This window comes from Cherax quadricarinatus, chromosome 89, assembly GCF_038502225.1.
Source record: "Cherax quadricarinatus isolate ZL_2023a chromosome 89, ASM3850222v1, whole genome shotgun sequence".
NCBI lineage: Eukaryota > Metazoa > Arthropoda > Malacostraca > Decapoda > Parastacidae > Cherax > Cherax quadricarinatus.
This window is the reverse complement of record NC_091380.1, coordinates 5096072-5109870: the sequence shown is the minus strand read 5'-3', so window position 1 is coordinate 5109870 and position 13799 is coordinate 5096072. Positions and strand designations below refer to the sequence as shown.

At 41.2% G+C, this 13799-nt stretch overlaps 1 protein-coding gene across 7 annotated transcripts in view; it reads right to left on the bottom strand.

Moving 5' to 3' along the window:
• Positions 1–13799, bottom strand: part of LOC128697206 (uncharacterized) — a 142225-nt gene that overhangs the window by 63344 nt on the left and 65082 nt on the right. For all 7 annotated transcript variants that reach the window (XR_011394560.1, XR_011394558.1, XR_011394559.1 and 4 more), the window contains exons 7-9: positions 8585–8732; positions 3843–3966; positions 1281–3345 (exon numbers count right to left, since the gene is read on the bottom strand). Coding sequence is in view for 2 of the 7 variants with exons in the window: in XM_070104112.1 (XP_069960213.1) it covers positions 1281–3345; positions 3843–3966; positions 8585–8732 (2337 nt within the window). In the remaining 5 variants the exon portion in view is untranslated. The remainder of the gene's footprint in view (positions 1–1280; positions 3346–3842; positions 3967–8584; positions 8733–13799) is intronic.

Sequence of the window (13799 nt, the reverse complement as noted above, 5' to 3'; positions counted from 1 at the left end):
GAAATTCTTCCTCCAGAAGCCACATGTGTCATAAGAGGCGACTAAAATGCCGGGAACAAGGGGCCAGTAACCCCTTCTCCTGTATATATTACTAAATTTAAAAAGAGAAACTTTCTCTTTTCTTTTTGGGCCACACTGCCTCAGTGGAATAAGGCCAGTTTGGCAAAAGAAGAGTAATTAAATATTTTTTTTAGCTCTTGACAAGATAAGATTTCATTCGGATTTTTAACCCTGGAGGGTTAGTCACCCAGGATAACCCAAGAAAGTCAGTGCGTCATCGAGGACTGTTAGCAGGTAAAATTTGTGAAGGGATTAAGGGAAACCGGTTATCTAGATTTGAGTCCTGGAAGTGGGAAGTACAATGCCTGCACTTTAAAGGAGGGGTTTGGGATATTGGCTGTTCGGAGGGGTATCTCAACTGTCATATCTATGTGCCTCTGGTAAGATAGTGATAGTGTGAATGATGGTGAAAGTATTTATTTTACAGGTTACCCTACCTCAGTGGGAGATGGCCAGCATGTTAAAAAAAATAATAATTTAAAAGCAAGGTACTGGTGAAACTCTCCAAAGTGGAGCAGTGGCTTGCTGCCTGTGAAAAGCTCTTGGGCAAAGGAAGTAAAGCTATTTTCCCCTTCCTCAAGTCAAAGCTGATCATCTCCACCTTCCCAGGTACTGTATAACCTTTACAAGTTTAGCATTTTCCCTTAATATTTTTCCCCATGAATAGTCTTCCCCATGAATATTTCTCCCCATGAATATTCGTACCCATACTGGTACAGGTGAAATGAATTCTGTATGCACACGAGGATGTTAATCTTTAAGGGGTTCGACACATGAAATCATTGACATTATTTTGACATAGATTTCTGAATCCTAACATGACAATAAACAAGGAACATAACTTGGAAGAAAAGATGACCTTACGAACATATGTATTGTGAACTTTCGATAATACGAGCAATTTGCCTTGAAGTTGAAAATTTATTATAAACATTATAAATATTATTTCAGTTATAACACATGTTTTGCTTACTAGTGTACAGTATGTATTTTCCCTTTGTTCACATTTATGTTTAAACTCTGTACTTTTCTAGGTTGCTCAATGTTCATACATACATACATATACTGTACTACTGTATGTGTATGTATGTTCAACTTCCAAACAAGTGGACTTATGAACGACCACTTGGAACCAAATCTGTTCATAAGTAGGGGAGTATCTGTGCTTTTATGCTAAATATAAATGAAACATACAGGACTCTAATTGATCATTCTCTAACCTCAAATTGTGAGAAATAGGCCCCAGTGACCCCAGGAAGGCTTGCTGGTCGAGGAGTTTTGGGAGTGGTCACTTGTCGTTGCTGCTGCTGCTGTTCTCCAGGAAACACATCAGCAAACACAGCATCATAGGGTCCAAGAGCATCATCCTGGGTTGTGGTCGAGTGAGCATCATCGTGAAGAAAATCAGTGTCGGATATCTCCGAGCCGAAGCCGCTGGTTGAGACGCTGTCGCTCCGTGCTAGTTCCCACGGACACAGCCAAGTGGTGCCTTCCCGACCCACTCCTTGTTGATGTTGCTGGTGATGTGGCCCCAGATTGTGAGGCCACGCTCTTCCGACCTCATCATAGCTGGAACACTTTCTTGTGGTAAAGTCTGGGTTACGATGTTCCAGCAGTCGTCTGGTGTTCAGGTGAGTCTCACTGGAGGAATAACATCTAGGCAGGCGCTGAGGACTTGGAGGCAGTTCTGTTCTCTCCTCTATTATGATACCTGAATCACTTTGTTGTACACCCGGAGAACTGGGAGAGTTAGGAGAATTAGGAGTGGCTGCAGGTGGCCCAGCTACAGCTGCCTCCTGAGGACTCGCTGGTAACCAAATACCACTGGTAGGTTCAGTAGCAGTGCATGCTGCAGTAGCTGTGACTGGCTGAGGTTGCTTTTGATGGCTTGAAGCAACACTCAACTCTAACACTCGAGGACGTTCCTCTCTAGGCCCTGCTAATTGAATAGGCACAATCACCTCTCGGGGGCGTAGTACATGTTTGGGTTGCTGCTGGCACTTCTCAATTTTTATTCTAGATTCTTCATTCTCTTGGCATTTTTCATCATTAGGACTCCATACATTATCTCTCGAACCCTTTGTGTTACCTACCAACTTTCTTGACTCACTTGGTATTGTAATATATTCCTCTTTTTGTTGGCCATCTTCTATTTGAACTTCCAGCACTGACCTAACTTCAGGGAGTGCATGACATGGTGTGGCAATTACCTGAGTTTCTCGTACAATTATTGGCTCACTACGAACATAGCTGACAGGTGACGCTTCTCTTTTCACATCAATAACACACACCGACACCTGCCGACTTTCTCTATCACTGCCCCGCCGTGTGAATGACATTGTGGATGTAGATGGCCTCACTGTCTTCTCATTTCTCTCTTTTTCCTCTAATCGTCCTAATTCTTTTTCCTCTAATCTCCCTGATCCAGCCTCTGAATGTTTATCTTTTCCTTCAACTCTAGTTCTTCCTGTCTCAAGCAATCCACTTGTTCTTTCCTCTACTCTTATTCTGCCACTCTTAACAATACCACTCGCTCTTTCTTCAACCTTTTCTTTCCTCTCTTCAGCACTGCCAACATTAAAAGTGGCACTACTATAAAAGTTGCTGGTTGACCCACTTGTACTCTTAATGCTATCACTACACGTAAAGCTTTCTTTTAGGGACGTAATCTTAGCCTCAGTTTTGAAGTCACTGCTAGTTCGACTAGACATCTCTTTACTCTTGTAAAAGGAGCTGAAAGCAGGAGAGGAAGGAGAAGACGACTCGGAAGTTTTCCTGAACCTGAAAATCGGAGAACTTGAAGTTTCCCTTATGACTGCCGTTTTCGGAGACGACGGAGGTAGACTTGAGAGCGGCGTTACCGGGGATGAACACTTGAGCGTGAGAGGCATGCCATCATCACGAAGCTCATCCAATGCCGAGGCGAAACTGAGACGCGCAAGCGCAGTAGAAGGGGACATGTCTGGGGTGTGAGGTGTGGAGGACGGAGATGCTGGTACAGCATCTAGAGTTGACCGAAGGTTAAGACTGAGAGATTTAGGCACATTTGTTTGTAGGCCAGCACAGGCATGTCTCTCAAGGAAACTGGATGCGAAGGCAGTTGATGAGGTGGAGACTGAGGTGGACAAGCCAAGAGTGTGATGAGACTCTTGATTGCGAAACAGAATTGGGGCCGAGGAAGGATCACGCTGCCCTACATCCCGCTTCAGTTGCCGGTCTAACTCTGCTAACTGACCCACAAAATTAATATTAGGAGAGATCGTTGGTCTTCGTGTTTTTACATACCTGCAAAACACAAGAAAAATATTTTGATTTAAAGAACTGTATAATATACAGTGGATAACTGAATGCTCAATAAGAGGATCCCTGAAGGGGATCAAAATATGCAGATCAATTAATCTCCAGAGTGTCTGTCTCCATGTGTGTTATTACTGAGCATAATATACAGTGGACCCCCGACTAACGATATTATTTCAATCCAGAAGTCTGTTCGGGTGCTGTTAAAGACAGAATTTGTTTCCTTAAGGAATATTGTGAATTAGATTAGTCCATTTCAGACCCCCAAAAATACACCTACAAAAGCACTTACAAAAATACACTTACGTAATTGGTCGAGTTGGGAGCTCATCGTTAGTCGGGGGTCCACTGTATAGTACATATATTACCCTTCATCTCAGATAAATTTGTCTCAGAGATATAATATCATGGAACATTTTTATTTCAAATATTGATACATATTTTAATAAGCAATAAAACCATATTGTATTGCTGAAGATACATACATATAAGCCTCATCAAAAGGAAGAGAGAGATGCTTCATAACGTAAGCAATTGCAACAGTTGCAGACCGGGAGATGCCCGCCAGACAGTGCACCAGCACACAGCCGCCTGACTCACGAACCTTATCTGTTGCAGAGAACACACATTAACACCACAACTATAAATCAACCCAAAAATGATCTGCATAACAATGGACCCTCAATTTTTTTTTTTCAATAAACTGGCCATATCCCAACAAGAAAGGGTGACCTAAAAGGAAAAATTAAAGATTTTCTTTTTAAATTTAGTAATTTATACAGGAGAAGGGGTTACTAGCCCCTTGCTCTCGGCATTGTAGTCGTCTCTTACAACAGGCTTGGCTTACGGAGGAAGAATTCTGCTCCACTTTCCCATGTTAATAAAATGTTGTAACATGTACTTCTGGAAAGTGAGCAGTGATAATAACTACACAGAAGTATACAAATAACCCACACATAGGAAAAAGAAATTTATGGCGACATTTCGGTCTGACTTGGCCCATTAACTAGCCACACAGTGACTAGTTAATTGTGTGACTAGTTAATGGCCTAAGTTGGACCCAAGCATAGTCATATTTTTTCTCCTATATGTGGATTATAAATGTATTGTTCCAGTCCTGGTATTGTACCTTGTTGTTCTTCACATAAAAGGAATAATTATTATCGTAATATCATATTAATATTAATAGCAGTATTAATAATAGTACCAATAATATTATAATATTTTTTGTACCTCTGTATGTATGCTTAAATTACTAAATAAATAAATAAATAAATAAATAGTAGACTGAAATCCTATAATTACTACATGTATAAAGAAAAAAATTATATTTTTCATTTTAGGTCACTTTGTCTCGGTGAGAGATGGCTGAAGTATCAAAAATGAGTCCTCTAACATCTAGGCCAATATACATTTGAGAGTATCTAGCTGGAGATGACCAGAAATATAATAGAATGATAGAAATAGCCATCAATATAATAAACAAAAATAAAGTACAGTATTACAGAGGCACATAATGGATCCAGTGATTGGGCTGCAAGAGTCTGATAGCTAAACAAGTTACAGTGGTAACGAACAGTTTACACGTTTATATCTGGTTACAATCGTAATGAGTTATTTGTGCAGACACGAATTAGGTCTCACACACACAAAAAAAAGTTTGAGTGGCTATGTGATATTTACATTGTGGAAAATCAGGGTATTTCTCCAGACTGGTTGGTCACCACACCGAGCAAAACACTGTAACAACAAATGCTTGTTCTACATCAATGTCTCTTCTTTAGCAGTGCCAGCAGTGTGACACTGTATCCAGGGGTGAACACAGCCAAGTGCACAACCACACTCACTAAATTTATGAACATGAGTGCACGACAACTATTTAAGCATAGATGCAGGTTTTAAGATGTTCTGAATGAGCCAGTGAGCAGGTCATAATAATAATAATAATAATAATAATAATAATAATAATAATAATAATAATAATAATAATAATAATAATAATAAAAATAATAATAATAATAATCTTTATTTCTACAAGTACATGATATAACTTATAAAGACAATTACTGACCTCAGTGACATACTATATATAAAGTCCCTGGTTGTGCAGAGAATTTTCTGCAACTTGGGTTAATTTTGTTCCCAAGGATGCAACCCACACCCCTTCTGTATAAATGTCAGGAGCAAGGGGCTAATAACCCCTTCTGTATAAATGTCAGGAGCAAGGGGCTAATAACCCCTTCTGTATAAATGTCAGGAGCAAGGGGCTAATAACCCCTTCTGTATAAATGTCAGGAGCAAGGGGCTAATAACCCCTTCTGTATAAATGCCAGGAGCAAGGGGCTAATAACCCCTTCTGTATAAATGTCAGGAGCAAGGGGCTAATAACCCCTTCTGTATAAATGCCAGGAGCAAGGGGCTAATAACCCCTTCTGTATAAATGCCAGGAGCAAGGGGCTAATAACCCCTTCTGTATAAATGTCAGGAGCAAGGGGCTAATAACCCCTTCTGTATAAATGCCAGGAGAAAGGGGCTAATAACCCCTTCTGTATAAATGTCAGGATCAAGGGGCTAATAACCCCTTCTGTATAAATGCCAGGAGCAAGGGGCTAATAACCCCTTCTGTATAAATGTCAGGAGCAAGGGGCTAATAACCCCTTCTGCATAAATGTCAGGAGCAAGGGGCTAATAACCCCTTCTGTATAAATGCCAGGAGCAAGGGGCTAATAACCCCTTCTGTATAAATGTCAGGAGCAAGGGGCTAATAACCCCTTCTGTATAAATGTCAGGAGCAAGGGGCTAATAACCCCTTCTGTATAAATGCCAGGAGCAAGGGGCTAATAACCCCTTCTGTATAAATGTCAGGAGCAAGGGGCTAATAACCCCTTCTGCATAAATGCCAGGAGCAAGGGGCTAATAACCCCTTCTGCATAAATGTCAGGAGCAAGGGGCTAATAACCCCTTCTGTATAAATGCTAGGAGCAAGGGGCTAATAACCCCTTCTGCTAATAACCCCTTCTGTATAAATGTCAGGAGCAAGGGGCTAATAACCCCTTCTGCATAAATGCCAGGAGCAAGGGGCTAATAACCCCTTCTGCATAAATGTCAGGAGCGAGGGGCTAATAACCCCTTCTGTATAAATGCCAGGAGCAAGGGGCTAATAACCCCTTCTGTATAAATGTCAGGAACAAGGGGCTAATAACCCCTTCTGCATAAATGCCAGGAGCAAGGGGCTAATAACCCCTTCTGCATAAATGTCAGGAGCAAGGGGCTAATAACCCCTTCTGCATAAATGTCAGGAGCAAGGGGCTAATAACCCCTTCTGCATAAATGCCAGGAGCAAGGGGCTAATAACCCCTTCTGCATAAATGTCAGGAGCAAGGGGCTAATAACCCCTTCTGCATAAATGCCAGGAGCAAGGGGCTAATAACCCCTTCTGCATAAATGCCAGGAGCAAGGGGCTAATAACCCCTTCTGCATAAATGCCAGGAGCAAGGGGCTAATAACCCCTTCTGCATAAATGCCAGGAGCAAGGGGCTAATAACCCCTTCTGCATAAATGCCAGGAGCAAGGGGCTAATAACCCCTTCTGCATAAATGCCAGGAGCAAGGGGCTAATAACCCCTTCTGCATAAATGTCAGGAGCAAGGGGCTAATAACCCCTTCTGCATAAATGCCAGGAGCAAGGGGCTAATAACCCCTTCTGCATAAATGTCAGGAGCAAGGGGCTAATAACCCCTTCTGCATAAATGCCAGGAGCAAGGGGCTAATAACCCCTTCTGCATAAATGCCAGGAGCAAGGGGCTAATAACCCCTTCTGCATAAATGCCAGGAGCAAGGGGCTAATAACCCCTTCTGCATAAATGCCAGGAGCAAGGGGCTAATAACCCCTTCTGCATAAATGCCAGGAGCAAGGGGCTAATAACCCCTTCTGCATAAATGCCAGGAGCAAGGGGCTAATAACCCCTTCTGCATAAATGCCAGGAGCAAGGGGCTAATAACCCCTTCTGCATAAATGCCAGTAAATGCCAGGAGCAAGGGGCTAATAACCCCTTCTGTATAAATGTCAGGAGGAAGGGGCTAATAACCCCTTCTGTATAAATGTCAGGATCAAGGGGCTAATAACCCCTTCTGTATAAATGTCAGGAGCAAGGGGCTAATAACCCCTTCTGTATAAATGTCAGGAGCAAGGGGCTAATAACCCCTTCTGTATAAATGTCAGGAGCAAGGGGCTAATAACCCCTTCTGTATAAATGTCAGGAGCAAGGGGCTAATAACCCCTTCTGCATAAATGTCAGGAGCAAGGGGCTAATAACCCCTTCTGTATAAATGTCAGGAGCAAGGGGCTAATAACCCCTTCTGTATAAATGTCAGGAGCAAGGGGCTAATAACCCCTCTCTCCTGTATACATTACTAAATGTAAAAAGATAAACTTTTCTTTTTTGATCACCCTGCCTTGGTGGGAGACAACTGATTTATTAAAAAAAAAAGTTATATACAACAGCGCCAATAACCCTCACATAGGAGAAAGAAATTTATGACAACATTTTGGTCTGACTTGGACTAGTTAATGATCCAAGTGGGACCAAAACGTTGCGGTAACTTTGTTTTTCCCACGTGCGGGTTATCTGTGTACCGTTCCAGTCACGGCATTTTGACTTTTTATTCTTTATATACAACTGTGCATACTAAAACCTACAAACCAAAACAATAAAACAAAAGATCATTCAAACCAACAATCACACAACAAAAATATATTATATTAAAACAAGTGACAAAAATACAACAGAGTTCAATAAAATTCATCTCTACAACTGTGAATTTTTCACCGATTGTCACAGTAAGTTCAAATAACCAACATCAATTACATATATTATAAGTGCAGTAAACCCATAAGGATAATATAGTGCCTGGGGAATAGGAGATCTGATCCATAAAAGAGGAGGGTAGCTTCAATCCCTTGGATCACTAGGACATGCCTAATGGTTGTAGTCATAACCATGATTTTTTAAAGAGGTGGAGGGGTAAGACAGGGAAAGGCTTCGGTCAGATGACCAAAAGCTCCAGCAGCAGGTCATCATGTGATTAAGACCCACGTCAAGAAACATTTGTCCTGTTTCCTGACAAAAATTATACCTACCTACCAATCCCTTAGATCAAGATCCCTTCACCAGCAACAAGCCGCCCTGCTTGAAAAGGCAACAATTACAAAACCAATTAATACTCACCAATAAAATTAAAGGCATCGTTAAAGTAAGGGAGGAGTTTCTCACTGAAGTTGTCGTTGACGGGAATTCTCATGAAGTGAGAATCTTGAACGAAGTCGGGCTTTGGACACGACACACTCACGTTCAGCTCATACAGGATGTTGTAGTCCTGAAAATTACATAAGATGAAATACAGAACATGTACATGTGGGAACCCACAGCCTCAGTGAAGTAAATAAACCACCAAATGAATGGGATTAAACCCATGGCAAGTGAGTCTTGAGACTCATGGGTCAGTGTATTAACCACTTGACCAACACTGGTCTGCGAGTTTCAGGACTCACAAGCCATGAGTTCAAACTCCACCCATTCCGTAATTTACATGCAATCGTGCTGTTACAATTTTGTGATTCAGAGAAGTAGATAAGAAGAATTCAGGGAATTCTATTCATATGTAACCAAGAGTTGATAACTGTACTTATGTATACCTGCGTCTAAATAAACTTACTATATACAGCCACTCCTCACTTAATGACATACTCGTTTACCAACGACTTGGACTTACGCCAGACTCTCTGACCAGTATGCATACCTAAATAATGTATATTAGAGCTGATTTCCTCTATTCTGTTTATTACAATATAGAGTACACTACTGTATAAACATTTAAAAATATACCATATACGTTATAAATGGTACAAAGTTGACATTAAAACAATATCAAAGATGGTTGACACAAACCCACTACCATTATAGTATACTCCTCACTTAACGATGAGTTCGTTTACCGACGTGGTTTTAGGAATGGAACTCCATTGTTAAGTGAGGAGAGACCGTACAGGGTTTGCTACTATCCACGGTTTCAAGCATCCACGGTAGATCTTGGAATGGATATCCTCGTAGTTCACACACTGAGGTTCGAGGGTCAATCCCCAGTTCGGGTGGAAACATTAGGACATGTTTCCTTAGGAAAGTTGCTGTCCATGTTCACCTAGCAGTAAAATAAGTACGTACCTGGATGTTAGTGGACTGGTGTGGGTCGCATCCTGGGACAAAAGTAACCTAATTTGGCTGAAATATTTTGCATAACAAAGGACTTTCCATATACACCTACCATCCGACTTACAACCTGCTCGACATATGACCACTCGACTTACGACCATGTTTTGAATGCCAAATTTCTGGGAAATAAACAACTGTTTGTGTTGTACACAGTGTTTATCCTAAACCTTACAGTATAAAATACTTTACTTTTTAACAGCATAAAAAGTAAAGTAAAGAATGAAATACCAAAATAAAACAATAAAATAAAATAATTACAAAAATGTGATGTTGGTATTCAGTAGTAAAGTTCGACTTACGTCCATTTCGACTTACGACCGGTTGGTTGTGAGTCGAAATGGACGTGAGTCGTAAGTTGGATGGCACCTGTAGTATTATGTCACTCATGTTAGCTATGGTCTGTATAAGTTGCATTATGTACTTGTAGAAAAAGAATATTATTATTATTATTATGAGGAGACTGCTGTACACATCTTTGGAGAAAATAAATATCTTTCTTCTTTCAACACACCGGCCGTATCCCACCAAGGCGGGGTGGCCCCAAAGGAAAAACTAAAGTTTCTCCTTTTACATTTAGTAATATATACAGGAGAAGAGGTTACTAGCCCCTTGCTCCCGGCATTTTAGTCGCCTCTTACAACACGCATGGCTTACGGAGGAAGAATTCTGTTCCACTTCCCCATGGAGATAAGAGGAAATAAACAAGAATAAGAACTAGAAAGAATATAAAATAAAACCCAGAGGGGTGTGTATATATGTGCTTGTACATGTATGCGTAGTGTGACCTAAGTGTAAGTAGAAGTAGCAAGACATACCTGAAATCTAGCATGTTCATGAGACAGAAAAAAAGGACACCAGCAATCCTACCTTCATGTAAAACAATTACAGGCTTTTGTTTTACACTCACTTGGCAGGACGGTAGTACCTCCCTGGGTGGTTGCTGTCTACCAACCTACTACCACAGGATGGTAGTACCTCCCTGGGTGGTTGCTGTCTACCAACCTACTACCACAGGATGGTAGTACCTCCCTGGGTGGTTGTTGTCTACCAACCTACTACCACAGGACGGTAGTACCTCCCTGGGTGGTTGTTGTCTACCAACCTACTACCACAGGACGGTAGTACCTCCCTGGGTGGTTGTTGTCTACCAACCTACTACCACAGGATGGTAGTACCTCCCTGGGTGGTTGCTGTCTACCAACCTACTACCACAGGATGGTAGTACCTCCCTGGGTGGTTGCTGTCTACCAACCTACTACCACAGGATGGTAGTACCTCCCTGGGTGGTTGTTGTCTACCAACCTACTACCACAGGATGGTAGTACCTCCCTGGGTGGTTGTTGTCTACCAACCTACTACCACAGGATGGTAGTACCTCCCTGGGTGGTTGCTGTCTACCAACCTACTACCTAGGGAAAATGTGTGTGTGTATATATGTAGATACTATACATGGAAATGCTCAGGTGTTCCTAATGCTAGGTTATTCACTAGTATTTTTTTCATATTTATAATGCAAAATTGGATATGATGCAAGTGGTTTAAAAAACTGAAATTTGAAGAATGAGACGTTTGTGCAACATTTGGAAATGTTTTGCCAGCCAGTGACTTCTTCAGTCTATTACAGAGAAGAATGGTGGAAGATGAGAAGTTTGAAGAAATCAGTCCCTCAGCCTGGAGTTGATGTGTTCAGTCCATCAATCTTGACAAAATAAGACACAATGGAAGTACAAATGCTCCTCAACTTACAATGGAGTTAAGTTCTGAGGAACCCGTCTTAAGTTGAAAATATCGTAAGTTGAACATGAATGTGATATGATAAATAAATAAATAACTACTGTCGCTGAATCACTAAATAAACAAATAATTACTGTAACTAAATATCAGTATTGAAAAGTAAATAAATAAATACAGGTTTATCCAATCAATAAATGTACTGTACTGCATACGCTTCGCTACCGCGCCATCGTAAAGTTGAAATATCGTAAGTCAAGCCAAGACAGTAAGCAGCACTGGTAATTGAAAAGGAAAGCTAGTCTCCAGCCCACAGACAAAACTTATTAAATACACACCAGCCCAATGGAAGCAAGTCATTTTGACTTATTTTTTGGTTATCCTAGGAAATTTACACATACAGTGGTATCTCAGGATATGAGCTTATTTCGTTCCAGAAGGCCGTTCGAGTGCTGATACCGAACGAATTTGTTCTCATATGGAATAATGTAGATTAGATTAATCCATTTCAGACCCCCAAAAATACACTTACAAAAGCACTTACAAAAATACACTTACATAACTGTTCGCATTGTGAGTTGTTCATATCCCAAGGTACCACTGTATGTTAGTATGTATATACAATAACTTGTGAAACTGTATTTATGTGTATGTGTACCTAAATAAACTTACTAACATCACCTTCCCACTGCGCCTGGCCAAGCTTAGGTGTTTGCCTGAGAAACGAGTGCGGTAGGGGGCCCTTGATCCAAATTTAGCACGCCGAATCAACAGCCAATATTAAAACAGGATGCTGTTCCACCCACCAGTCACACAGCCCAGCCAAACTCAACCATAAATATAAGTAATAGTCTGAGTAAAGGGAATTGCCAGAAAGCAGAGAGAGAGTGATTGAGGAAGAGAAATCACCAGCTTATGTTACTTGTCCATAGAGGTGCAAAAGGCTTAGCCAAAGTGTAAAAGGAATTGCCAGGAGAGAGAGAGAGAGAATAAACATGGAAAACAAATCACCACTTTATGTTACTTGTCCATAGAGATGCAAAAGACTTGGCCAAAGTATGAGCATTTGTGGTGGCGGCTGTGGCGGCAGTTGCTGCCACAGCTGCCATCGCAGCAGCCGCCACCTCCTCCTCCTCAGTGCCTCTGCTTGATCTAATATTAGCTATAGCAATCAGCTTTACCCCCTAGTGTATATTTTCTTCCAATCACATAAAGTGTTAGTGTATATTTTTTTGCAATTACATAAAGCCTTAGTGTATATTCTCTTGCAATCACATGAAGACACACACTTCATGATTAATTAACACCTTGATATCTTCCCTCTTTCAAAACTTTATATACACAAGGATCATTGCCCTCGTATCCTAGTTTCTTACTAGGCCCTTTTAATGGAATGATATATTTAATGACTTGTTTAATCTAGAATAACCCAACAGAGTTAAATACTGAGGTACTGTCTTATTTCTACTGGGATCCTTCCCTAGGATGTGACCTACACTAGTCTACTAACACCCACACATTTTCTTTCTTCCGTAAGTCATGCGTGATGTAAGAGGCGACTAAAATGTTGGGATCAAGGCGCTAGTAACCCCTTCAGCCTGAGGGGTGAGGGACTTTTTACCTCAACCTCCTCTTCCACAGTTCTTCTCTGTATTGGACTGAAGAAGCCATAAGTGTCTCATGCGGTGGGGACAATAAGGGAACATTGTATCAACATCTGGGGTCTCAGACTTTTCAACACCTTACCAGAAGATATCAGAAACACAACTGGAACAAGTGTTGAAGCCTTCAAGAGGAAACTGGATAAGTATATTCACCAGGTTCCAGATCAACCAGGCTGTGATGGGTATGTGGGGCAGCGGGCCTCCAGCATCAACAACCTGGTTGACCAGGCAAGCACCAGACGAGCCTGGCCCATGGCCGGGCTCAGAGAGTAGATAAACTCTCAAAACTCTTCAAAGGTATACGGTATTCTTCAACTTGTCAGTTTTCTAAACTATTTACACCGCATGACTCTAATTTCTATAGGCCAGCAATATGTCTACCACATACGGTGAGGGACTACATTACCACAGACTCATCTCAGTGGTTTAACTAACCACAGTTATCCTCAATACAGCCTCTCCTCACTTAAAGACAGAGTTCCGTTCCTTAGACCACGTCAGTAAACAAATTCGTCACTAAGTGAGGAGCATACTATAATGGTAGTGGGTTTGTGTCAACCATCTTTGATATTGAACATTGAAATGGTATAAAATGCCGACAGGTTGTTAGGTAAGACACATATGCAACAGTTAGGTATCTTTATTTCGAAACGTTTCACCTATGGAACAATGCTCTTCTCCAGACTGAGGGACTGACCACCTCAAAACTTTAAGGGTGATGGACTAATTACATCGTCTTCAAGTCTCTTCTGCTTCTATCAACTTTTCTGTACTCGACT